The following is a 23908-nucleotide window of genomic DNA, read 5'->3' as shown; positions in this document are numbered from 1 at the left end:
TACTGTTGACGTCACCAAGCTGTACGCCGAGGATTGGCTGATTCTGATTTAGCATCCTAACACTTCCGGTTCCTGAGCTAGGCTAGCCAAAGACCCTGCCTCGAGGGAGCGAAACCACAGCCCCCAGAATTCAGCGGGCCTCTCGGAGAGCACGGGGAGTCTGAGGATGCGTAGTAAAGATAACGGGCCCGGAAGCCCGAAGTTCAAAGTCGGCCCCCAGCCGGAGTGGTGGCCCTCCCCAACTCCCGCCTTAGTGGGAGGAGTTGTGCAGCGTCTAATGCGCGGTTCCCTTTGTAGCGTCTCAAGCCGAATCCTAGAGGCTAATCCGGCAGGTGGGAGGGAGAAAGTCGCCTTCCGCACCAATAGCTGAGGCGTTCAGGGTTGTCCAGGGACGCTACCCGCTCGTGTCTGGTTCTGAGTGCTGCGTTCCGGCGTGCTGGAAAGTTGCGCAGACAGTGGCAGCGAGACGCTGCCTGCCTGAGGAGGCCTCGGTTGGACGCGAAGGAGCTGCAGCATCCAGGTACGCCGCCGGCTAGAGCCGAGCAGGGGCCGGCGATCCCGCTGCTTGCGCGCGCATCTGGGTCCTCCCGTCCCCCAGTCTTCAGGCCTGGTGTCCTTGAATTCAGTCACCCGCGTCTGCTGCGCCGCGGACCGTGAGCCGCACTGTTTCCTGCCCAAGCCCCTCGCGGCAGTAGTTCGGCCTTGCTAGCGCTCAGCGCTGATCCTGTCAAACTCGAGTCCTGCCTGGCGTCTCGACCCTCCACGCTCCTACTCCAAATGCCCCTTTGCCTTATAGACCTCTGCGCCCTGATAAGTGGCTCACCGGAGCACCCTTCGTGCATATCGGTTATCCAGCTCCACCTCTTGGCCGCTTTCACTTCCTGGAATGCTCTCCCTGCTCCTCTTCTCCAGGTCACCCTTCTAAAAAGACAGTTCCACCCCCACCCCGATTCCCACCCCTACACCTTTCTGCTAACTTTTCTCGAGCCCCCACCCTGTCTCTGAGCTCTTGTTTCTGAACTCACGATACCTCTCCACCAGACCATAAGGTCCGTTATGGCAGAAGCCATGTTCTTTTTAGCGGCCTTCATAGCAGGATGTATTTTATTTTTTTTTATTTTTGAGACAGGGTCTTGCTTTGTCGCTCAGGCTGCAGGCACGCACCACTACGCCCGGCCTTTTTTTTTTTTTTTTTTTTTAATAGAGACATGGTCTCGCTATGTTGCCCAGCCTGGTCTCCAACTCCTGAGCTCAAGCCATCCTCCCGTCTCGGCCTCCCAAAGTGTTGGGATTACCAGTGTGAGCCACCTCGCCCAGCCAATATACTCCCTAAGTGCTGAATTAAAGTAGATAAATGCTGATGGATACCCTAAAAGTCCTGAGTTGACCACTATACAATCTGCTTGTAGCAAAATCGCATTTCTACCCGTACATTTATACAAATTTTTAAAAACAAGTGAATCTAAGCCGAGATGATAGATGAATTTGAGGGAATGAGTTTTCCAGGGGGGAGGAGAAGCCCTAGTCTTGAGGTCCCCTTGTGTTTAGAAGGCAGAACAAGAGAAAAGCCATATAACCTTTGCAAATTGCACCCCATTTTCTGTAATGATTCTGTTTTCTCGCAATGTTCTGAAACTTGCAGCCCAACCCCATCACTCCATAAGAGAGACCCAGTGTTTTGTGCTTTACTGAGAAAATGCATGTCCCTCAGATAAAAGGGTGCCTCTGCTAACCTCAAAAGTTTCCCTTATATTGCCAAGGTTAATCCCTCTACTCAGGCATATAATTTTTTTTTTTTTTTTTTGAGCCAGAGTTTCACTCTTGTTGCCCAGGCTGGAGTACAATGGCACAACCAAGGCCCACTGCAACATCCGCCTCCTGGGTTCAAGCAATTCTCTGTCCTTTGCCTCCTGAGTAGCTGGGATTACAGGCATGTGTCACCATGCCCTGCTAATTTTGTATTTTTAGCAGAGATGGGGTTTATCTATGTTGGTCAGGCTGGTCTCGAACGTCCAACCTTAGGTGATTTGCCTACCTCTGCCTCCCAAGGTGCTGGGATTACAGGTGTGAGCCACTGGGTCCAGGCTGGGTGTATAATTTCATCATTTCCTAGGCCATTAGCTCGCTTGTTCTGTCCTGCCCACCTCACTTCTTTTATCCTCAGTTTAGCCACCAACTTCATCCCCTTTAAAACACATTCTAGGCTGGGTGTGGTGACTCACGCCTGTAATCCCAGCACTTTGGGAGGCTGAGGTGGGTGGATCCATTTGAGGTCAAGAGTTCGAGACCAGCCTGGCCAACATGGTGAAACCCCATCTCTACTAAAAATACAAAAAATTATCCAAGCATGGTGGCACGTGCCTGTAATCCCAGCTACTGGGGAGGCTGAGGCAGGAGAATTGCTTGAACCCAGGAAGCAGAGGTTGTAGTGAGCCAAAATTGTGCCACTGCACTCCAGTTGGGCGACAATGAAATTGCATCTCAGAAAAGAAAAAAAAATTTAGATCTTTCTCATTAGTAAGCAAAACAACAGTAGAATTTTCTTAATCTTGTTACCTTCTCAAGCAGCTGTCCCATAACTCCCATCAATACTTATCTTTAGGGTGAGATAAAGGTGAGGATTGTGATTCTTGTAAAAATGTTTCTCTGTCCTGAAAAAGTGGTAGACACATGTGAATCTTACAGGGTTCATAAGCCTGCTGAGGCCTTGGCTAAGAATCTGTGCTCTTGATGTCTGTACTGCCCTTTAGCTGATGCTTATACTACCTGTTCCAGTTCAGTGGAATAAATTGACTAGAACCCTAGGCTTGGCTGGGAGCGGTGGCTCACACCTATAATCCCAGCACTTTGGGAGGCTGAGGAGGGTGGATCACGAGGTCAAGAGTTCGAGACCATCCTGGTCAACAAGGTGAAACCCCGTCTCTACTAAAAATACAAAAATTATCTGGGCATGGTGGTGCACGCCTGTAGTCCCAGCTACTCGGGAGGCCGAGGCAGGAGAATTGCTTGAACCCAGAAGGCGGAGGTTGCGGTGAGCCAAGATCATGCTGCAATTGCACTCCAGTCTGGGTGACAGCAGCGAAACTGTCTCAAAAACAAACAAACAAAAAAAGAACCCTAGGCTTACCAGTGACCTAGTCACCGGTCCCCACCCAGTGTTCCCATCAGACCAGTCTTCATAATAGTTAACTTTACAGTAGTGGTGCCCAATTATTTTTCTTTTTTTTGAGACAGTCTTGCTCTGTCGCCCAGGCTGGAGTATAGTGGTGCAACCTCCGCCTCCCAGGTTCAAGCAATTCTCATGTCTCAGCCTCCTGAGTATCTGGTACTACAGGCACCTGCCACCATGCCTGGCTAATTTTTGTATTTTTAGTAGAGATGGGTTTTCTCCATGTTGGGCAGGCTGGTCTTGAACACCTGACCTCAGGTGATCCACCTGCCTCAGCCTCCCAAAGTGTTGGAATTACAGGCATGAGTTACCTTGCCTGGCCTGAAGAGTTTTTGCTAATTGGATACTAGGGGGCACCTCAGCATTAATTAAGACAAGAGAGGGAAGTAAGGGTCTAGACACCAGGATTATGTTTATTAGTTGGTTTTATGTCACTTTTCTAGCCAAGCTGTACCATCCTGTTTTTGTTGGTTGGTGAATGCTTCCAGTTCTTTTTCTCCAGCCCTTGGAAGAGGTGGTCCTATAGTTGTTAAGCATTTGGCTAGGGTGATGGGGAGTGGGGATAAGAATAACAAGTGATGGGGAAGTCGAAGGCTGAAGGTGTCTTCGCAGGGTGCTTGTTTACTACCTTAGTGTCCAGTTCCATGGGTGTGTGTTTTCTTCACTGACTCATGCACAGCGTGGGGTCATTTCAATCTCAGATGACCTGAATACGGTCCTTTCCTATCTTGAACTTGTGTCGCTTTGTATTCTTCCTCTGACCTCACTTAATGTTACTTTCCATAGTGGGATTGTATGTCAAAGAAGCTGTGCCTCAGCTCAGCTTGGGTGTGCACTCAAGGCCTGGCTCAAAGGTAATGTTCAGCCTTAGGGTTTACTCTGAGAAGCATTTACATGTAAATGTATCCATCTCTGACTCCTCTAAACCAGCAAATCCTGAACATTACTTTCAATTTTTTTTTTTTGTTTTTTTTTTGAGACAGGGTCTCACTCTATCACCCAGGCTGGAGTGCAGTGGTGTGATCTCAGCTCACTGCAGCTCGACCTCCTGGACTCAAGCAGTCTTCCTGTCTCAGGCTCCTGAGTAGCTGGGACTACAGGCACATGCCACAATGCCTGGCTAACTTTAAGAAAAAAATTTTGTGGAGATAGGGTCTCACTGTGTTGCCCAGGCTGGTCTTAAATTCCTAGCCTCAAGTGATCCTCTTGCCTTGGCCTCCCAAAGCATGGGATTACAAACGTGAGCCACCATGTCCTGCCTAGGTTCTTGACTTTGTTTGCGTGTATGTTTTGGTGTGTGTGCATATGCACATGGTAAGGGGTAGGATTTTAAGTGTCTCTGCCTACAGTGCTGAGAGCCAGTAGTAAGTGGAGTGCAAGCTGCCAAAACTAAAAATAGGGTCCTCTTAGGCCTCACTGACAGGCTTATGGGAGCCCAGTTCCCTCCAGGCTCCTCAGGACTGGGTCTTAAGGTCCCTGGCTTCCACCCTGGCACTCTTTGTCTCTCTCTTTTTTTTTTTTTTTTTTGAGATGGAGTTTCCCTCTTTTGCCCACACTGGAGTGCAGTGGTGCCATCTTGGCTTACTGCAACCTCTGCCTTCTGGTTTCAAGCTATTCTCCTGCCTCAGCCTCCTGAGTAACAGATTACAGGAATGCGCCACCATGCCTGGCTGATGATTGTATTTTTTAGTAGAGACGGGGTTTCACCATATTGGCCAGGATGGTCTCAAACTCCTGACCTCATGATCCACCTGCCTCGGCCTCCCAAAGATTATAGGTTTGAGCCACAGCACCTGATCCCCATTTTTTTTTTTTTTTTTTTTTTTTTTGAGACAGAGTCTTGCTCTGTTGCCCAGGCTGGAGTGCAATGACGGGATCTTGGCTCACTGCAACCTCCATCTCCCAGGTTCAAGCAGTTCTGCCTCAGCCTCCCGCGTAGCTGGGATTACAGGCACGCACCACCATGCCCAACTAATTTTTGTATTTTTGGTTAGAGACGGGGTTTCACCGTGTTAGCCAGGGTGTTCTTGAATTCCTGACCTCAGGTGATCCACCCATCTCGGTCTCCCAAAGTGTTGGGATTACAGGTGTGAACCACTGTGCCTGGCCCCACCTTGGCACTCTTAACACAGTTTTGCCTCTCCCTGCTATTTCTGTCAGTCTTTGTGTAGCTTGGACATACCCCTAACCTGTCTTTAACAAATACCATGCTCTGGTTTTTGTTGTTTATCTAAAAATATATATGTATTTGTTATTTTTTATTGAGGTACTCTTCTTGACTTTTAAGAATCCTATTAACTAATTTCATTCAGTCTTGTAATTTCAATTCCCTCAACAGAGATGTGCCTAGGAACACATTCATAGTCCCAAATTGAGGGACGTTTTGTTCCAGATGAGGGATTCTCTACTAAACTTTCTCTTGTTTCCTAGCTTGGAATATCCAGGGAACAGTTAAATTAGAAGTAATTTATGTCATGCAAATGTGAGTTAACAATTTGCTGGAGACCCAATAAGTTTTTTTTTTTAGCCTATGGGATAGGTTCTTAGTGTTGAGTTTAGAACTTAGATTAATGCTATCGAAGGTTAAGTATAATTGAAATAATATAAAAGTACTTTTTGGCACTATTTCAGTTATATTATGGCTTAAACAAGCTTTAGTGTTGACTTGGAAACCTAACCACTGTGAATAAGATTGTTTTTATGGGGAAACAAATTGGATATTGCCTGAAAGGTTCCCATTTGATCTTCCTAGAGAGAATAATTCACTGCAAATGTTTCATTTCTACCTCCATTAGTTCCCTCCTAGCTATAAAAACCGATGCTTGCTTAAAGTAATGTTAACAGTTAGAGCAGCCCTGGATGGTGCAATGGCTCAGCCCTTTACAAAATCCTAGCGCTTTGGGATGCCGAGGTGGGAGGATCACTTGAGCCCAAGAGTTCAAGACCAGCCCTGGCAACATAGCTAGATCCCGTCTCTACAAAAAAATAGAAAAGCTAGGCAGGTGTGGTGGTACATACCTGTACTTTCAGCTACTTGGGATGCTGAGGTGGAAGGGTAGGCTTGAGCCCAGGAGGTCAAAGCTGCAGTGAGCCATGCTCACACCACTGTACTCCAGCCTGGGCGTGCAGTGAGAACCTGTCTCAAAACAAAACAAACCCCAGCAGCCCAGGCTGGTCCATGCCACTCACTTCTCTCCATAGGCATGGCAGGCCAAGTGTCAGCTGTGATGACATTCAGAGGCACCTGGTTCCAGGCTTGTTTCTCTATCTTGTATGCAGACTTGATTTGCCCTTTTGAATCAGAGTTCCTAAATGATATCTTCCAGTATGATTATGAGTCTTTACTTAGGTATGGGGCCAATCAGTATAGAGTGCAGACAGATCAGGCAGGAGGCAGAAGTTATGGAATGGTCTTAAACAGGGAGATGGGCCAGGCAGATGAGGCCTTATCCTCAGGTCTAAATTCAATCTGTCTTTGTAGGGGACAAGATGCCAACTGCCAAGCAGCTAGCTGACATTGGCTATAAGACCTTCTCTTCCTCCATGATGCTCCTCACTGTGTATGGGGGGTACCTCTGCAGTGTCCGAGTCTACCACTATTTCCAACGGCGCAGAGCCCGGCGCCAGGCCGCAGAAGAACAGAAGACCTCAGGAAACCCGTAGAACTGGGGCTTTTTCTCCTGAGCAGAGAGGCCCAAGGCATGCTGTGGAGAGACCTGACCTGCCACTATTTCCAAGTCAAGAGGACTAGAGCCTTGATGGTTTTCAAACTCTGTTGGAAGAAGGTGCCCATGGTTTCTCTGGTTCTGCCAGTCTGTGCCAGTTTGACAGTTTGTGGAGGCTATTGAATCATAATAGGAATGTGAGGGTGAGGTATACCTACAGACATTAAATATTTTGCCATGTCTGTGTCTTAGTGTTTTTTTGTTTACCCAAATAGTGTATGGGCCACAAAAAGGGAGCCTTGACTACCAGTTTTATGGGTGTGGACTAGATTACCATATCTTGAGCTCTTAGCACCCATGAAGTGGGTGATATACAGTTCCAGGAGTAGTATCTGCCCTCATGATCTCAGAGGAAAGATTGTCCCAGGATTTATATAAATCCCCTGAAAGAATTCTATAAGGAGCTTTTCTCTGGGCAATGCCCATTCCTGTGCTGATTACCGTGTCTAGGTATTGGGTTACTCCGGCCAGCATGGCCACGTGTGCAGCTCTGCATTGAGGAAGGCAGAGGTCCTTGTTTGACAACCGTAATCAAACTGCACACAGTAGAGAAGGACAGGTCCCAAGAGGAAGGGCTGGGGCAGTTCACCTCTTTAAGCTCAGTGGGTGTAGTAGAGCGTAAGGATGGATTCACTGTGCTACTGCACAGGAAACCTACCTGGAGGTCTTATTGCAGAGATGTGAAGAGGATTTGAAAGAGAACAAAGTGCTTTCAAGATAAGACCTCATTAGGAAGTGATCCTTGCCACCATTCCATTTTGAGCTTTGAGACTAAAGCTGGTTCACCTCCTTCTTGGTGATTGCCCAGAATATCAGTTACTCTGGACACCTGTCCTCTCCCATATGCTCATGTGCAGACTGTGCTGACCTTTGCCCCTGCTCATAAACCTCTTTCATGATTTTAAAACACCAACTTTTGGCTGGGCACAGTGGCTCACACCTATAATCCCAGCACTTTGGGAGGCTGAAATAGGAGGATCCCTTGAGCCCAGGAGATCCTTTGAGACCAGCCTGGACAACATAATGAAACCCTGTCTCTACAAAAAACATTTTTTAAATTAGCCAGGCGTGGTGGTGCACACTATAGTCCCAGCTACTCAGGAGGCTGAGACTGGAGGATCACTTGAGCCCAGGAGGCTGAGGCTGCAGTGAGCTACGATTATGCCACTGTAGTCTAGCCTGGGTAACAGAGTGAGACCCTGCCAACCAAAATCCATCCCTCCGTGTATATATACCAACTTCCCTATATCCTCAACCCCTCTACTCCCATCTTCTCTGTGTTACCCAGGGCTCTCCCGCCTGCTCTGCTTTCTCACAGTAGGGCCATAATTCTCCCAGATCCTCAGTGTCACTTTCAAATATTACCTTCCCTACCCAAGCATGAAATTAGTCCTTTTTGACAAATTTTCTTATATTCTTATTCCTATTCCTCTAGACCTTGAAGACTTGAGGTCTCTTGATTCCATTTTCCCCAGTCTGTCAGCCCCCTTTGCCTGCACTGCTTCCCTGTCCAGCGTATGCCCATAGCTGAACCCCTGAACAACCCACTAGCACCCGTGGTCTCTGTCTTCATCTGTCCTGCTACCAACCTTGGACCTGGCTCCTTTAATTACCTTCTCTAACTCACCCTCTCTTTTTGAGTAGGTAAACCTGCATAAGACCTTCTACCCTGCACCAAAATACCTATTCAAGGTTTTTTGTTGTTTTTTTTTTTTAGATGGAGTCTCGCTCTGTCACCTAAACTAGAGTGCAGAGGTGTGATCTTAGCTCACTGCGACCCTCCATTTCCCAGGTTCTAGCAGTCCTCCCACCTCAGCCTCCCGAGTAGCTGGGATTACAGGTGCATGCCACCACCCCCGGCTAATTTTTGTATTTTTAGTAGAGACAGGGTTTCACCATGTTGGCCAGGCTGGTCTTGAACTCCTGACCTCAGGTGATCCTGCCGCTTTGACCTCCCAAAGTGTTGGGATTACGGGTGTGAGCCACTGCACCTGGCCCCTGGGATGGTCCTGTACAACAAATTGTCTTAAGTTCTTCACAACTATCAGATGTCCTAGATACTTGGTAGGTGAAAAACAGTTTACATAATAATTAGCTGAGCGTATAACCTAACTCCCTTTAAATAAAAACAAAGTGTTTTTGCACAGGCATGCAAACTAAATGGAGGCAACAATGTACAGTAGTTTGTTCTATTTAGAACATCTGTTCACCATTTCAGAAAATTGTGCCATTGATGGCAGAGCCAGCTCCTGGTGTTTGAGTCTCTAATACAATAGAATTTGTATCAGTTTGCACAGGATAGTAAAGTGTTGTCAGGCCGGGTGCAGTGGCTTACGCCTGTAATCCCAACACTTTGGGAGGCTGAGGCAGGATTGCCTGAGCCCAGGAGTTAGAGGTTACTGTGAGCCATGATTGCACAACTGCACTCCAGCCTGGCAACAGAGTGAGACCCTGTCTTTTTTTTTCTTTTTTTGAGACAGTCTCACTCTTACCCAGGCTGCAGTGCAGTGACATGATCTTGGCTCACTGCAACCCTCTGCCTCCCGAGTTCAAGCAGTTCTTCTGCCTCAGCCTCCTGAGTAGCTGGGACTATGTGTGCCACCACACCTGGATAATTTTTGTATTTTTAGTGGAGACGGGGTTTCACCATGTTGGCCAGGCTGGTCAACTTGAACTCCTGGCCTCAAGTGATCCACCCACCTTGGCTTCCTAAAGTGCTGGGATTATAGGCGTAAGCCATGATGCCCAACCAAGATCCTGTCTCAAGTAAAAAAAAGTCAGCGGGGAGGGGTGGGTGCGGTGGCTCATGTCTGTAATCCCAGCACTTTGGGAGGCCAAGGCAGGCGGATCATGAGGTCAGGAGTTTGAGACCCCCCGACCAATATGGTTAAACCCTGTCTCTACTAAAAATACCAAAATTAGCCAGGTATGGTGGTGTGCGCCTGTAGTCCCAGCTACTTGAGAGGCTGAGGCAGAAGAAACGCTTGAACTAGGGAGGTGGAGGTGGCAGTGAGCCAAGCTCATGCCATTGCACTCCAGCCTGGGCAAGAAAGAAAGAGGTGGGGGAGGGAGGGAGGGAGGGAAGGAAGGAAGAAAAAAGAGAAAGGAAGGTAGGGTTGGGGCAGGTATGTTGTAAATATAGAAAGTAGCCCAAAGGCTGGGTACTATTGCACATGCCTGTTGTAATCCCAGCTATTTGGGAGTCTGAGATAGGATGATCACTTGATCCCACCCAGAAGTTTGAATCAGGCCTGGGCATCATAATGAGACTAAAAAAAAAAACTAAACTCAAAAGGTATTGGGCCTTATAGATGAGAACCAGTAGGCTGCTGGGTCAAGGTCAGTGTCTTAGTTTGGGTGGCTAAAGTAAATTACCATAGATGGTAATAGCAATTTATTTCTTATAGTTCTAGAGGCTCAGAAGTCCAGGATCTAGATGCCAGCAGATCCAGTGTATCGTGAGGACACTTCTGGTTTGCAGATGGTCGTCTTGCTGTGTCCTCACATGGCAGAGGAAGCAAGCTTTCCTTGTTTGTCTTCTTATAAGGACACTAATGTTATCATGGGAGGTCTACTCTCAGAACCTAATGACCCCCTAAAGAGCCCATGTAATGTTGTCCCACTGGAAGTTAGGTTTCCGACATTGGAATTTTGAAGGGGACACAAACATGCAGTCTGTAACAGATTCCCTATCATGATATGCAAGACCTCTTTTTGAGACAGGGTCTCCGTTGCCCAGGCTGGAGGGGAGTGGCATGATCATAGCTCACTGCAGCCTCAACCTCCTGGGTTCAAGTGATCCTGCCACTTCAGCCTCCTGAGTAGCTGGGCTATAGGCACATACCATCACACCTGGCTACTTTAATTATTTTTGTAGAGACGGGGGTCTCACTGTTGCCCAGGCTGGTCTCAAACTCTTGGTCTCAAACAATTCTCCCACCTTGGCCTCCTAAAATGCTGGGATTACAGGCATCAGCCACCATACTTGGCTATGATGGTTAACTTTATATGTCAACCTGACTGGGTCATAGGGTACCCAGATATTTGGTCTTATTCTGGGTATATCAGGATATTTCTGGGTCTCATTGAATAGGTTGAAGGCCTGTATAGAACAGGAAGGCTGATTAAGAGACTCTATCTAAGGTGGAACATCAGTCTTCTGCCTTGTGATGTGGACTCAGACTGGAACTTATACCATCAGCTCTCTTGGTTTTCAGGCCTTTGGACTTGGACTGGAACTATACCATTGGCTCTCCTGGGTCTTCAGCTTATCACCTGCAGATCTTGGGACTTCTCAGCCTCCAGAACCGTAGAAGCCAATTCCATATAGTAAATCTCTTTCTCTCATCTATATATCTTACTGGTTCTGTTTCTCTGGAGAACACAGACTAATGCATCCATATTGATGGGAAAATGGTTCATTCATTGTAATTGCTGTGTAATATGCCACTGAGTGAGCATATCAATTTGTTTTGCTATCCTAGTGAAGGGTTATTGGGTTGTTCCCACTTTTTTCCTCTTACAAATCAATAGCAATGCAGTGAGTATTTTGTATGTTTACTTGGGCCTATGTGTTAGTTTCTCCAAAGAAGGAAATATTACTGGTTATTTAGCTTCACTAGTTGTTAAGTTGCTTTTCCAAAGTGGTTATGTGAATTTCACTGTCACCAGCATTTCCCTATTCTGTTGGTGTTGAGTGGTTCTATTAATTTTAATTTATGTATCATTGATTTCTGATAAGGTAGAGGACCTTTTTATTGAATTATTGGCCGTTAGTATGTTTACCCTCTGGGAATTTCCTATTTGCATCCTCCCCTCACCCCTACTTGTTTTTCTGTCACCCAGGCTGAAGCGTAGTGGTGCAAACTTGACCTTGGCTCACTGCAACCTCCACCTCCCGGTTTCAAGCAATTATGCCTCAGCCTCCTGAGTAACTGGGACTATAGGCATGCACCACCATGCCAGGCTAATGTTTGCATTTTTAGTAGAGATGGGATTTCACCATGTTGGTCAAGTGGGTCTGAAACTCCTGACCTCAAGTGATCCACCTGCCTCAGCCTCCCAAAGTGCTGGAAGCACAGTTGGGAGCCACTGTGCCAGGCCCCACTTTTCATATTATCTTCTTTGAAAAAACAATTTGTAGGCAGTGCCTTATATATTCTGGATACTAGTATTTTATTAGCTACATGTGTTGCAGGTTTGACTGAAATCATCTTTTGGAGTTTTTATAGGGTGGGGATGGCTTTAGAGTTCCATGTTGCCTGCATCACATGTCTTTTCAGAGAAAACCTTTGGACAACAGATCTGAAACCAGTTTTCATGCACTTTCTTGGCTGGGGATTTGGTGGGGGTGGTGATGGTTCCCAGACCATACAGGAAGTGCACTCGTTATACACATGAAGAACGTTCTAAAATTCATCTAAGGTACAGGCCCAGGATTCAGAATTTTCAAGAATCTCCTGACCCCACAAGCCTAGGCATTCAAATTCCTTGCTTTTTCCTTTTGCCATCCTTTTAATGGTTTCTCCTCTTTCTCTAAGGCTGTTGCTCTTTCAGGGTCCCAGCTTTAACGGGGGGTTTCAGTTTCCTGCTTGGAGCCAGGCTTGTCTTTAGTTGTCAGTGTTAAAACAAGTCCTTAAGTTACGTTTCCCTAATCACTCCAGTAACTGCATTGGCTATTTTTATGTCTGCTCTAGTTTTCAATTCCTTTGTCTTTTGTCTTTCTTGGAAGCTCCGCTATTTATTTTTTAAAAACAGCTTAGAAAATACTTTATCCATCATTTTAGATGTTTGTCTCAGTTTATTTTAGTCTGCATTAAGCTAGAAGTGCTAACTTTCATATACTCTCACATCTCTCCTAAACATAATACCCTTCCCTTCCATTGCTTTTTTGCCTGGCGAAACTCCACTTAACTTTAATGGCCCAGCTTTACTTTCAAGTTTTCCTCCATCTTGCCAAGAATAATTTAGAATAGTTCTTATCACATTGTATTTTATTTCCCCCTTACTGGAGTGTGAGTCATTTGAGGATAGACACCAGATCTTGTTCATCTTTGTGTCCACAGCTCCTGCCATAGTGCATATCATAAAGTAAGTACTTAATGACTGTGTTATTGAGCTGAAAATCCTGCAAGAATACTGGATATTTTTCTTTTTTTCTTTTTTGAGACAGGGTCTCACTCTGTCACTCAGGTTGGAGTTCAGTGGCACGATCTCAGCTCACTGCAACCTCTGCCTCCCAGGTTCAAGCGATTCTCCTGCTTCAGCCTCCCTAGTAGCTGAGGTTACAGGTGCCCACCACTGCACCTGGCTAATTTTTGTATTTTTATTAGAGACAGGGTTTCACCATGTTGGCCAGGCTGGTCTTGAACTCCAAACCTCAGGTGATCTGCTTGCCTTGGACTCCGAAAGTGTTGGGATTACAGGCATAAGCCACTGTGTCTGGCCATGAATACTGGATTTAAAGTCTGAAAAATCTTCATTTATCACCCAATAAATAAACTTATATAATTATTTTTAGGATTAGGATGGACAGTCTGGTTTCTGTTTTTGTTTTGTTTGAGATATGGTGTCACTCTGTCACCCAGGCTGGATTGTAGTAGGGTAAACACAGGTTACTGCGGTCTTGACCTCCAGGCTCAAAAGATCCTCCCACTTCAGCCTCCTAAGTAGCTGGAACCATAAGCTGCACGCCACTACTTGTGGCTAATGAAAAGAAAAAAAAATTATTTGTAGAGATGGGGATCTCCCTTTGTTGCTCAGGCTGGTCTCAAACTCCTGGCCTCAAGCAGTCCTCCTGCCTCAGCCTCCCAAAGTGCTGGGATTACAGGTTGTTAAGCCACCACACCTGGCCTTGTTTTTTTTAAACAACTTCTGAGACTAGATTTCCTCATTGTGCCATATTGAATCTTTCATAGATGGCTGCCGCAATGTCTCTCATTCCACTGCTCTTCAGTGACCCTGACACTTCATCAAGAGGTAGAGTCTATCTTACCACTCTGCCTTGCATCTAGGTGGCTCCATGATTACTTTGATCAGTAGAATACAGTGGAAGTGATGGGGGCCACTACTAGACCACACTTTTTTTTTTAAACAAGGTCTCATTCTGTTGCCAGGCTGCAGTGCGGTGGTGCCATTATTGCTCACGATAACTTCAAACTCCTGAGCTCAAGCAGTCCTCCCATCTGAGTCTCCAGAACAGGACTACAGGTGTGCATCACAACACCTGGCTAATTTTTAAATTTTTTGTAGAGATGAGGTCTTGCCTTATACCCAGGCTGGTCTCAAACTCTTGGCCTCAAGCAATCTTTCTGCCTCAGCCTCCCAAAGTGTTTTTGTTTTTAACATACTTGGCTCAGCCAGTATTTTTCTTTCTTTTTTTACAGAAGTGTTTTAGGTGTTAGTTATTGATGTATGTGAAATCTCTTTTGGCCAGGCATGGTGGCTTACACATGTAATCCCAACACTTTGGGAGGTCAAGGCAGGTGGATCACTTGAGGTTATGAGTTTGAGACCAGCTTTGCCAACATGGTAAAACCCTGTCTCTACTAAAAATACCAAAATTAGCCAGGCATGGTGGCACAAGCCTTGGTCCCAGCTAGTCCGGAGGCTGAGGCAGAAGAATCACTTGAATGTGAGCCGAGATAGCGCCATTGTACTCCAGCCTGGGAGAAAAAAAAATCACTTTCTAAGCTAAAAGCTATTAAACACTATACAAACATAAGTAGTATTTCCATTTTTTTTTTTTTGAGACGGAGTTTCTCTGTTGTTACCCAGACTGGAGTGCAATGGCATGATCTTGGCTCACCGCAACCTCCGCCTTCTGGGTTCAAGCAATTCTCCTGCCTCAGCCTCCCGAGTAGCTGGGACTACAGGCGTGCACCACCATGCCCGGCTAATTTTTGTATTTTTAGTAGAGACGGGGTTTCACCTTGTTGACCAGGATGGTATTGATCTCTTGACCTCGTGATCCACCCACCTCGGCCTCCCAAAGTGCTGGGATTACAGGCGTGAGCCACTGTGCCTGGTGTAATTTTTCAATTAATAATAAAGCTGCTTGGGAGCCAGGAGGATCATTTGAGCCCAGATTGAGGCTGAGTGAGCTATGATCAAGCCACTGCAGTCCAGCCTGGGTGACAGAGTAAGACCCTGTCTCTAATAATAGTAATAACAACAATAATAAAAACCCTTTTATAGCCAACAGAAGAGAGGTAATGCTTTCTTTCTCTTAAAAATATTCCTGGTTTGGCTGGGCATGGTGGCTCACGCCTGTAATCCCAGCACTGTGGGAGGATGAGGCAGGCCGATCACCTGAGGTCGGGAGTTCGAGACTAGCCTGACCAACATGGAGAAACCCCGTCTCTACTAAATATACAAAATTAGCTGGGCATGGTGGCGCATGCTTATAATTCCAGCTACTGAGGAGGCTGAAGCAGGAGAATTGCTTGAACCTGGGAGGCGGAGGTTGCGGTGAGCTGAGATTGTGCCATTGCACTCCAGCCTGGCAACAGGAGTGAAACTCTGTATCAAAAACAAAACAACAACAAAAAGACCTCCTGGTTCTCTGGTATAGATGATGTGAGTCTGTAGCTAACCTACTTTCCGCTAATTTGGGTCCTTCCTCCCAGGCCATCTACAAAACTGGTTTTCACAGTCTTGGTGCATCAGTAACGGTTATGTTCTATCTAGTTCTATATTCCATCTCTAGAACTCTGTCTCTCTCCCGCACTCCAACTATATGCACATAGTTCCTTTTCAGAACAAGTTTCTGTTCCTGTAATTGACCCTCATCTTAATTCACTTATCCAATGCAAACTATTTAATATAATCAGTCTGTGCCTCTGGCTGAATGTTTCTGCAACATCTATTCTTCCTCATTATGAAATCTTGGGAAGTGCTGGTAGAGACTGCGGAGTGGTTAATTATGGTATAGTTAGTATGGTGATTAGGAATAGAGAGGGAGGGTTAGTAAGATAGGAATAGTAAGGGTTTGACTCCTTACGGCTGTTTGACCTTAGCAAGTTAACCTTTTTGCCTCCTATTATCATATGTGTTTAATACAGTGCTTGGCATGTAGTAAGAGTTATGTGTTAGCTATTTTTATTTTTATTATTGTTTTATTCAAGTTGAATCTTTTGTCAGATTAGCTATACCAGTCAATCCAGTTTGTATTAACAAGGCAGTTATTCAACTTTCAGAAGGCAAAATGCATAGCTCATCTGACTTTCACAAGCACTTTCATTCATGTTTCACAATTAGTCTATTCAATATAGCAAGTTGAGGAACTAAAAGATGTAATTTTTAGTCTTCCTGATTAGCCCTGAGCAAATGACTACTTAGAACTTAATTTTCCTATGCCCCACAGTCTTGTTTTCAGCAAGCAATACAGTATTTAATGTTCCTTGAAAAAAATAAATCATTTCAAGCTGCTACTGTTCACCTGTTAACCCTTTTGGGATTTCATGGTGTTGGGGGTAGAGAGGGGGAGTAATCTATAATTTGCTTGGCTGACAGAGATAATACCCCCCTTCCCAAGTCTGCCTTTTAAAAGGCCATTTCTTATGTAATGGAGAACAGAGGCTGCAAAAACAATAACCTCTTGATCTGCGGCAGTCACTGCCTTCCAGAATGAGAAGTTAGATTTTCTTCTTTCGTTTCATTTATATTTTTACCTGCACAGTACACGTGCTGCTTCCTTTGGTTGGCAGCTTCCATTTCTTTCCTCTTTCCACGTAGCTTAAATTAGCCCGTTGTCATCAGCAAATCTTAATTTACAATTAAGTGCCAAATAAGAGCTCCATTAAGTGGGTCCATTGATCGTTGTAGCTGTTGATGTACCTCAAAGAGAATGGGGCTTCCTCAGTCTTCTCCTGGATTTGACTTTCAGTTTTGGAATTAATTGTTGAAGCTGCTGCCTGTGTTCTGCCAATGGGTCTGCCTTTTGGTCCCGCTAGTGGGTTTGTTTTCTGCCCCCTATTGATATCCAAGTTGTTTGCACCCAGAATCTTGGCAGGCGTGCACCACTGGGAGGGTGGGGTGGGTGGGTGGAGGTAAGGAGGCGCATGGCAGTTAAGTCTTTCTAAAAATTAAGTCTGTTAGTAAGGTTAAGTTTAGTAGGGTCAATATCCCTGTGTCAGTGAACATCAAGTGAGTATCTGATTCTTAGAACAATAACCCATTTCTTTCCATTTTCATTCCTCTCCCTGACACTCTCCATATATCATAATGTTCATAAGAGCACTTGGAAATATTTTGATAATCTGAACATTCACCAAATGGAAAATTATTCTGGGAGATGAATACTGCGTTTGGTAATTTTGCCAAGATCACAGAGAAAAGTCTGGATTAGAATGACTGATTCTCCATGTGCTAAAAGAGAAAATAGAACTAAAACAAGAAACATCTCAGACTTATTTATCACAACCTTAGAATGTTAATTGGGTTGGATGCCGTAGTTCATGTCTGTAATCCCAACACTTTGGCTGAAGGCCAGGTGCTTGAGACCAACCTGGGCAACATGGGGAGACCTCATCTCTACCAAAAAAAAAAAAAAAAAGTTAATTGACCATATCTATATTGACTAAAATAGGAATACAGGTATCTACCTAATGGTGTCTTGGCTTTTCAACCAAAGCTTTTGTTGGTTCACTATATACATTGTTGAACCTGCCCAGGTCACAGTCTTGTAACCCACTAAACCTATTTACTTTTTCTGAAAACATAAAAGCTCTAAAATGTAAGTACCCTGGCTGACTCACTTCCCACCATGAACAGAAAGGAAAAATTTGGTGTCTAGGGCCTCCTGAATCAGACCTGGAAAAGCTCTTAATTAGCTATGGATTCCACAAATGGTGGACAGAGTCACTAAAGAGGTAGAGACATTAGAGGTGGGTTGAAGCACTTTTAATCACAGATTAAACAATAGTATAAGACCGAACAGCTCACTCAGTGGCTGTTGTCCTCCTCCTGCAGGCCTCAGCTCACCCTCTTCCCATGTCCCTTCCCTGGCTACCACTGAGTAAAGAGCAGGGTATAGGCAGCTGTCCCTGTTGCTATCAGGTGGTAGGAAGGGGATCTAGCTAGGGACCACGGCATTCCTGGCCATCTGTCCATGGTGCTGTTTCTATTCACCTTTATCATGAGAAACAGTCCAGCTGTGAAAGAGGAACAGTGCAGAACTCTGGGACTGAACTTGGCTGCTCCATTCAGATGGTCCAGGGGTTTAGTGCCTCAAGAGCCAAGGGCAAAAAGGGAGGGGATAGTCTGGAGTCGGCATAATTCAAGATGCAACCAAATGTGGAACTGAGGTGGGTCTAAAGGGGACCAGGGAAGGCCTCATGGCCCTAGTCCAGAATTGTGCCCCAACCCTGGCAATGAAACTCACGCATATGTACAAATGCACATGAACAAACACACACACAAACACACAGAGCAAATAACATTACTGAAAGAACCTGGTGGCTATTAAATACAAAATGGCAGAGTTTTCTTTTAAAGTGAAAATATTTGCTTCTTTGATACTCCTCAGTGCCTTGCAGTCCCCCAGTCACAGAAGAGTAGATACAGGGAGGGCCAAGAGGAGTATGTTGCCAGTGGCCGTACAAGTCCATGTGTGCTTAAATTCCCATAGCAGCCACCTTACTCTTCAGCCCAGTAGCTGCTTCCCATGTGACCATTCACCTGATTGGCACCATTGCTGGAGCTACTGTCACAGGGACTTTTTGTGCAGGTGGTCATATCGTCTTCCTCTGAGCTGCTCTCCACATCACTGCGATCATCCTTAGATACCTGGGTGGGATGGGACCAAAGACATAAAAGTAAGGACAGAACTTTTCTGGAGAGAACCATAAGACACACCTAAGCTCAGAGACCCAGGTTTGGGCACTGTGTCCCCAGTCTGGTCTGCTTTCTGGTGACACCTGACTCAAAGTATTGTTTGGACCATAGCTACTGTTATGACTGTGCTTCATCTGCTTTCTAGTTTTCTCCCTTGTCATCTCCAATTCTGTTCTCTATGGAATAGAAGCTACTTTGGTAGAGGGGTGTGTCTTTTAGGACCAGCCTAAGAGAACTGACATCATTCATTGAGACCTGGTTTAGGTTTCAGGGAAACTCCAGATACCCTTTCTCTTCCTCCACTTCAAAGACCAGGGAAGGCCAACACAAACAATACATATGACTGTCAGGACTCCTATCTTCTGGTGGTTGTGGACAATGCATTTATTCATATTGGTTATGCTATTTGCCTTATCCCCAAATCTGATCCATAATAGGCCTTTTTTAGTAGTTTACCATTCCTGGGCTCAACTACCACTAACCTATGACACTGTTTTCTAATCTTCTTCCCTTTCCCAAAAGCAAGATCACTTTTTTTGGTGAAACTTCAGCATCCCTAAGATACACAGTATAGTGAAAACAAAAATGGATTGGCAGTCAATGAGAAAAGAATCCCAGTTGTAATCATGTTACCATATGTGAATGCTTGTTAACCTGGGCTTTTTTGTTTGGTATTTTCAAATGAAGCATCTGGATTACAGCAGCGTTTCCCAATCTAAACTATTCTGCATATCAAGCAAAGTATTTCAATTTCTCTACCATGGGCCAGGCATGGTGGCTTATACCTATAACCTTAGCACTTTGGGAGGCCAAGGCAGGACTGTTTGAGCCCAGGAGTTTGAGACCAGCCTAGGCAACATGGTGAGAGACTTGTCTCTATAAAAAATTAAAAATGACAAACTTAGTTGGGCATGGTGACATGCACCTGTAGTCCTAGCTACTTGGTAGGCCGAATTGAAGCAGTAGGATCTCCTGAGCCCAGGAGGTTAAGGCTACAGTGAGCCATGATTGCGCCACTGCACTCCAGCCTTGGCAATGGAGCAAAATTCTGTCTCAAAAATAAACAAACAAAAAAAAACTCTATCCTGGACTCTAAAAGAACAGAAACCAAGTGAGACCTGTGTAGGACTTCTGACCTCCAGAACAGAAGGATAACAAATATGGTTTAAGTAAAGGAGAGAAGGAAGTGAAAAGGAACGTAGCTGTAACAGCTGTTGCCAAGGAGGTGAGCATTTGCTTTGGATTCGCCTCTTGAATTTGTGTTTGATGGCTCTTCTATAGTTGATTATAGCTGCTGACATCTGAACCCAGATGACTAATTGATTACCTGATCTTTAGGACATTTCCACCACAGGGCAGAGTGTCTCTAGACTTCAGGTAAACAGAGACTCAAGAAAAGAAAAAAAAGTAGACTCAATTCTTGCCTTAATTTAAGAAAAAATCTGGCAACTGCAGCTCTAGTCAATAATGGTCCCATAAAGTCAGGAGAGAGGGCATGCTCTGAGACAAACACAAGGGAACAGAAAGGAGAGCAGGAGGAAAGAGAACCACATTCAGAAGGACACGTTTCACTGACTACTAGAAGCACAGATACACTTACATGCAAGAGATGAAACTGTCCAGCTCCTGCCAGGCATAGAAAAAAGGAAGGAGGTGAGGAAAGAGTGGAGAGTACAGGGTCTAATTCTTCCAGGACAGGTCACCTAGTCAGGAAAGAAAAGCAGGAGAGAACGGAGATGTCCAGTAGCTACAGCAAGATGCACAGGCACACTGAGCAAGTTCTGAGCCAATGGCAGCCATAAGGAATAATGACATAGGAGATCATCAGTATCTAGGCTACATTCCATCAGTTGGTCCTAGTTTCAGTACCTCCTTAAGCAGAGCCCCTCCCGCTTGGGATTCTGTATTCCTTTAGGCTTAAATCCTTAGCTCTTGGACTAACTATAGTGTGACTGCCTCAAAACTTGCAAAGTTCAATTATGCGTATATCATTAAGTGGCACCTTTCTTTGGCTCTTGGCATAAGATGGGTATTTGAAACACTACGTACCCATTCACTTAGGACACTTGCCCATACATCAGTGGGGTGAGGTGGGTATTTGGTTTCTCATATAAACCATATCTTGAATATCACAGCATGGTCATCTTGTGGTGGCTTGTGAACTACCATACACCACTTCTAGATAACTTAACAATCTGCTTTTATACAGTTTATACAGCTCTGCATATGATTTACTTTGAAAAAGGCCCCATGTCAAAAACAAAAATAGGAAATACATTGAAGTAGGTAGGTAAAGGGGAGGAAATGGTTGAGGCCATCTCTTAAGAAACTCTTAACCTTTGAAACCACATCTGGTATAGAAATTTAAAAAAAAAGAAAGAAAAAAACTTTTAACCCTATCGTCCTTTATTTATTTTGAGATGCAGTCTCACTCTGTCTTCCAGGCTGGAGTACAGTTGCCCGATCTCGGCTCACTGCAACCTCCACCTCCTGGATCCAAGCGATTCTCCTGCCTCAGCCTCCTGAGGAGCTGGGATTACAGGTGCAGACCACCACGCCTGGCTAATTTTTGTATCTCTAGTAGAAATGAGGTTTCACCATGTTGGTCAGGCTGGTCTCGAACTTTTGACCTCGTGATCCGCCCACCTCAGCCTCCCAAAGTGCTGGGATTACAAGCATGAGCCACTGTGCCCAGCCCCCTATCATCCTTTAACAAAAGCCATTCCTAAGGGACAGGAAGAAGGCAGAACTTTCCTCTTGCATCTAAACCACATTTGAAGAGGTGAAACAGGCTTGTTGTAGTGGCTCACACCTGTAATTCTATTGCTTCGGGAGACCGTGGTGGGAGGATTGCTTGAGGCCAGTAGTTGGACACTGGCCTGGGTAACAGTGACACCCTATGTATAAAAAATAAGACAATTATCCTTGCATGGTGGTGCTTACCTATAGTTCCGGCTACTTGGGAGGCTCAGGTGGGAGAGAATCCCTTAAGCCCAGGTTTGAGGTTGCAGTGAGCCATGATCATGTCACTGAACTCCAGCCTGGGTGACAAAGCAAGACTTTTCTCTCTTTAAAAAAAAAAAAAATGCTCATAGAAAAGGCGAAGACTTTGGAGCCCTAGGCTTTTTGCTTGGCTTGAGTAGATGGGGTTTACCGGGTGTGATGGAGAGATAATGTCTGTTGAGTAATCCCTATCTTCCCCCACACCCCAAAGAAGCCATTTTTCATCCTCACCTTTCCCCTGATCAAGGCTTTTAAAGCAATCCGTGCAATCAGGTAGGACCAGATGACATGCAGAACCTGTAGGATCACCAGAAGGCCATTGAGGAGCCACCAGGAAGTGTAAGGCCCGATTATCTCCCAACTCTCAAAGAGGGTCGTGTTCAGAATCCTAGAAGAGGGAGGCCAATAGTCAGATTCTAGAGTCAGAGCTCAGCAGACAGGGATGAAACCGAGTCCTAGGGATGCAGAGCCCTGTGTGTTTCCTTCCTAGCCCTTTTGTCAGCTGAAGTTCAAGGGACTGTCATCCATAGTAAGAAAATAAAGAAAGGGCCTGTTGTGTTTTCTATCTTTAGGGATAAGGAAAGAATAAATCTTAGGAACTGATGGATTAAGTCATATTATTAATCACTTCAAATATGCAGTTTCATGAAAATTAGGACAGCAGTGGGACTCTAATCATAGGAATGACTCAGCTCCTCAGGCACATATAGGATAGGATAGTAGGCAACTGATTTCCATAAAGCAATGAATGTAGAAGTGAAAGGAGACAGGGAGAGAAGAGGGGGAGGGGGAGAGAGGAGGTGATAGAGAGAGAGAGAGAGAGAGAGTGTGTGTGTGTGTGTGTGTGTGTGTGTGTGTGTGTGCTGGTCAGGGTTGGGACCAGAGCAGGAACACAAAAAGGGCCTGAGAATTGTGTCAACAGTGCAAAAGAAGGCAAAGGAATTACTTAGGCATAAAATGAGGATTGTTCCTCAGAGATGAGTCAGAAAAACCAGAAGCCCACCAAGTCAGATACTCTTGAGTCTGGATCCAACCTTGCTAGAAATATGGTGTGAGGCAGCAGAGGTCCTATGAGTCCATAAAAGGTCAACACAGGCCAAGGTAAAAGCAGGGCAATAGGGTTCTTGGTGTTCTATTGGCAAAAATAGAATAGAATAGAACAGAAAAACTGAACGGGCAAAATGAGAATTGGCAAAAAGGTATCGTTAGGCTCACACCTACCACAGCTCTATCGCCTTGCCGCTTACCAGAATGGATAGATTCCTAGACGTGTAACCATAAAAACAGCACTGAAGATCACAAAAAGGGTGTCACAGAGCCGCTGATACTTCGCATAATTGGCCAGTTTGGCTGCCTGGAGAAAAGATAAGAATTGAGTTGGGGAGAAAGTTCTCACACAGGAATAGAAGAGTAGGCAAAAAAGATGGAGAAAGAGAGACTGGGTTTTTACCTCCAGCAAGAAGTCAGAGACATCATGTAGACACATGACCAGAGTTCCCACTCGAACCATATTGTTGATGTAGGAGAAGGAGATAAGCCCAATGGTGACCAAGTGATGTACAAACATGATCAGGAAGTCCTAGGAAGGAACAGAAATAGAAGAGGGAGGTAAAGGCCAGGCCATAGAAACACCAGCCAACCCAATGTCCTGCATTATTCTGGGAGGATCTTACCCACCCTGTATATAATAGTTTCCATTCTGCTTAGACTCTCCCTCCCTTAGCTACCTAGCATTTAACTGAACACCCCTACATCAGTGACTGACCCATACTCTATGTTAATGCAGCTCAAAGCCCAGAAAGTAACAATTTCCTTTGGTAACTGCAGAAGCTAGGGGTAACCTCCCAATGGGACACATAAGCCTTAGAATTCCCTGAGATTCTATTACTCTTCTGCTTTAATCAGAGAAATATCAACCAAAAGACCTAATAGAAAGGAGAGGTTTGTGGCTCTAATTTCCTCTTGGGTTCAAATGTCATTAGACCTGGGGAAGGCTAAGTATCTGAGTTATCAGACACATCTATTAAATAATTCTCAATTATTTTTAAAACTTATATATGTATCTCAAACTCTCTTATATGTATCACATATTAAAATAAACTTTTAATAAAGTGACCTGTGTCTTCTGACCAAGTGAGTGTCAAGTTTCTGTGTCAGATAACACTAACAACACGGA

At 45.1% G+C, this 23908-nt stretch overlaps 2 protein-coding genes across 5 annotated transcripts in view; one reads left to right on the top strand and one right to left on the bottom strand.

Annotated features, from left to right (window-relative positions):
• The first annotated feature begins 416 nt into the window (after positions 1-416).
• Positions 417-7076, top strand: COX14 (cytochrome c oxidase assembly factor COX14). Its single transcript, XM_078336702.1, has 2 exons — positions 417-520; positions 6651-7076. Exon 2 carries the CDS (start codon positions 6659-6661, stop codon positions 6830-6832), a length of 174 nt encoding a protein of 57 aa, XP_078192828.1. The 5' UTR covers positions 417-520; positions 6651-6658; the 3' UTR covers positions 6833-7076.
• A 10705-nt stretch (positions 7077-17781) lies between these two features.
• The window catches only part of CERS5 (ceramide synthase 5), a 41269-nt gene continuing 35142 nt past the window's right edge, over positions 17782-23908 (bottom strand). For 2 of the 4 annotated variants that reach the window (XM_009003767.4, XM_078336689.1), the window contains 5 exons: positions 23183-23311; positions 22980-23086; positions 21964-22120; positions 20330-20432; positions 17782-18681 (listed from right to left, as the gene is read on the bottom strand). In XM_009003767.4, the coding sequence (XP_009002015.4) occupies positions 18674-18681; positions 20330-20432; positions 21964-22120; positions 22980-23086; positions 23183-23311 (504 nt within the window). In that variant the 3' untranslated portion in view covers positions 17782-18673. The remainder of the gene's footprint in view (positions 18682-20329; positions 20433-21963; positions 22121-22979; positions 23087-23182; positions 23312-23908) is intronic. The other 2 variants (XM_002752447.5, XM_017976047.4) reach the window with 1 other exon arrangement.

Source organism: Callithrix jacchus, chromosome 9 (assembly GCF_049354715.1).
Source record: "Callithrix jacchus isolate 240 chromosome 9, calJac240_pri, whole genome shotgun sequence".
Lineage (NCBI taxonomy): Eukaryota > Metazoa > Chordata > Mammalia > Primates > Cebidae > Callithrix > Callithrix jacchus.
The sequence above is the reverse complement of the archived record's forward strand: the minus strand, read 5'-3'. Positions and strand labels throughout refer to the sequence as shown.

Coding starts and splice junctions, on each gene's coding strand:
- COX14 (XM_078336702.1), top strand. CDS start 6,659: ATGCCAACTGCCAAGCAGCTAGCTGACATTGGCTATAAGACCTTCTCT.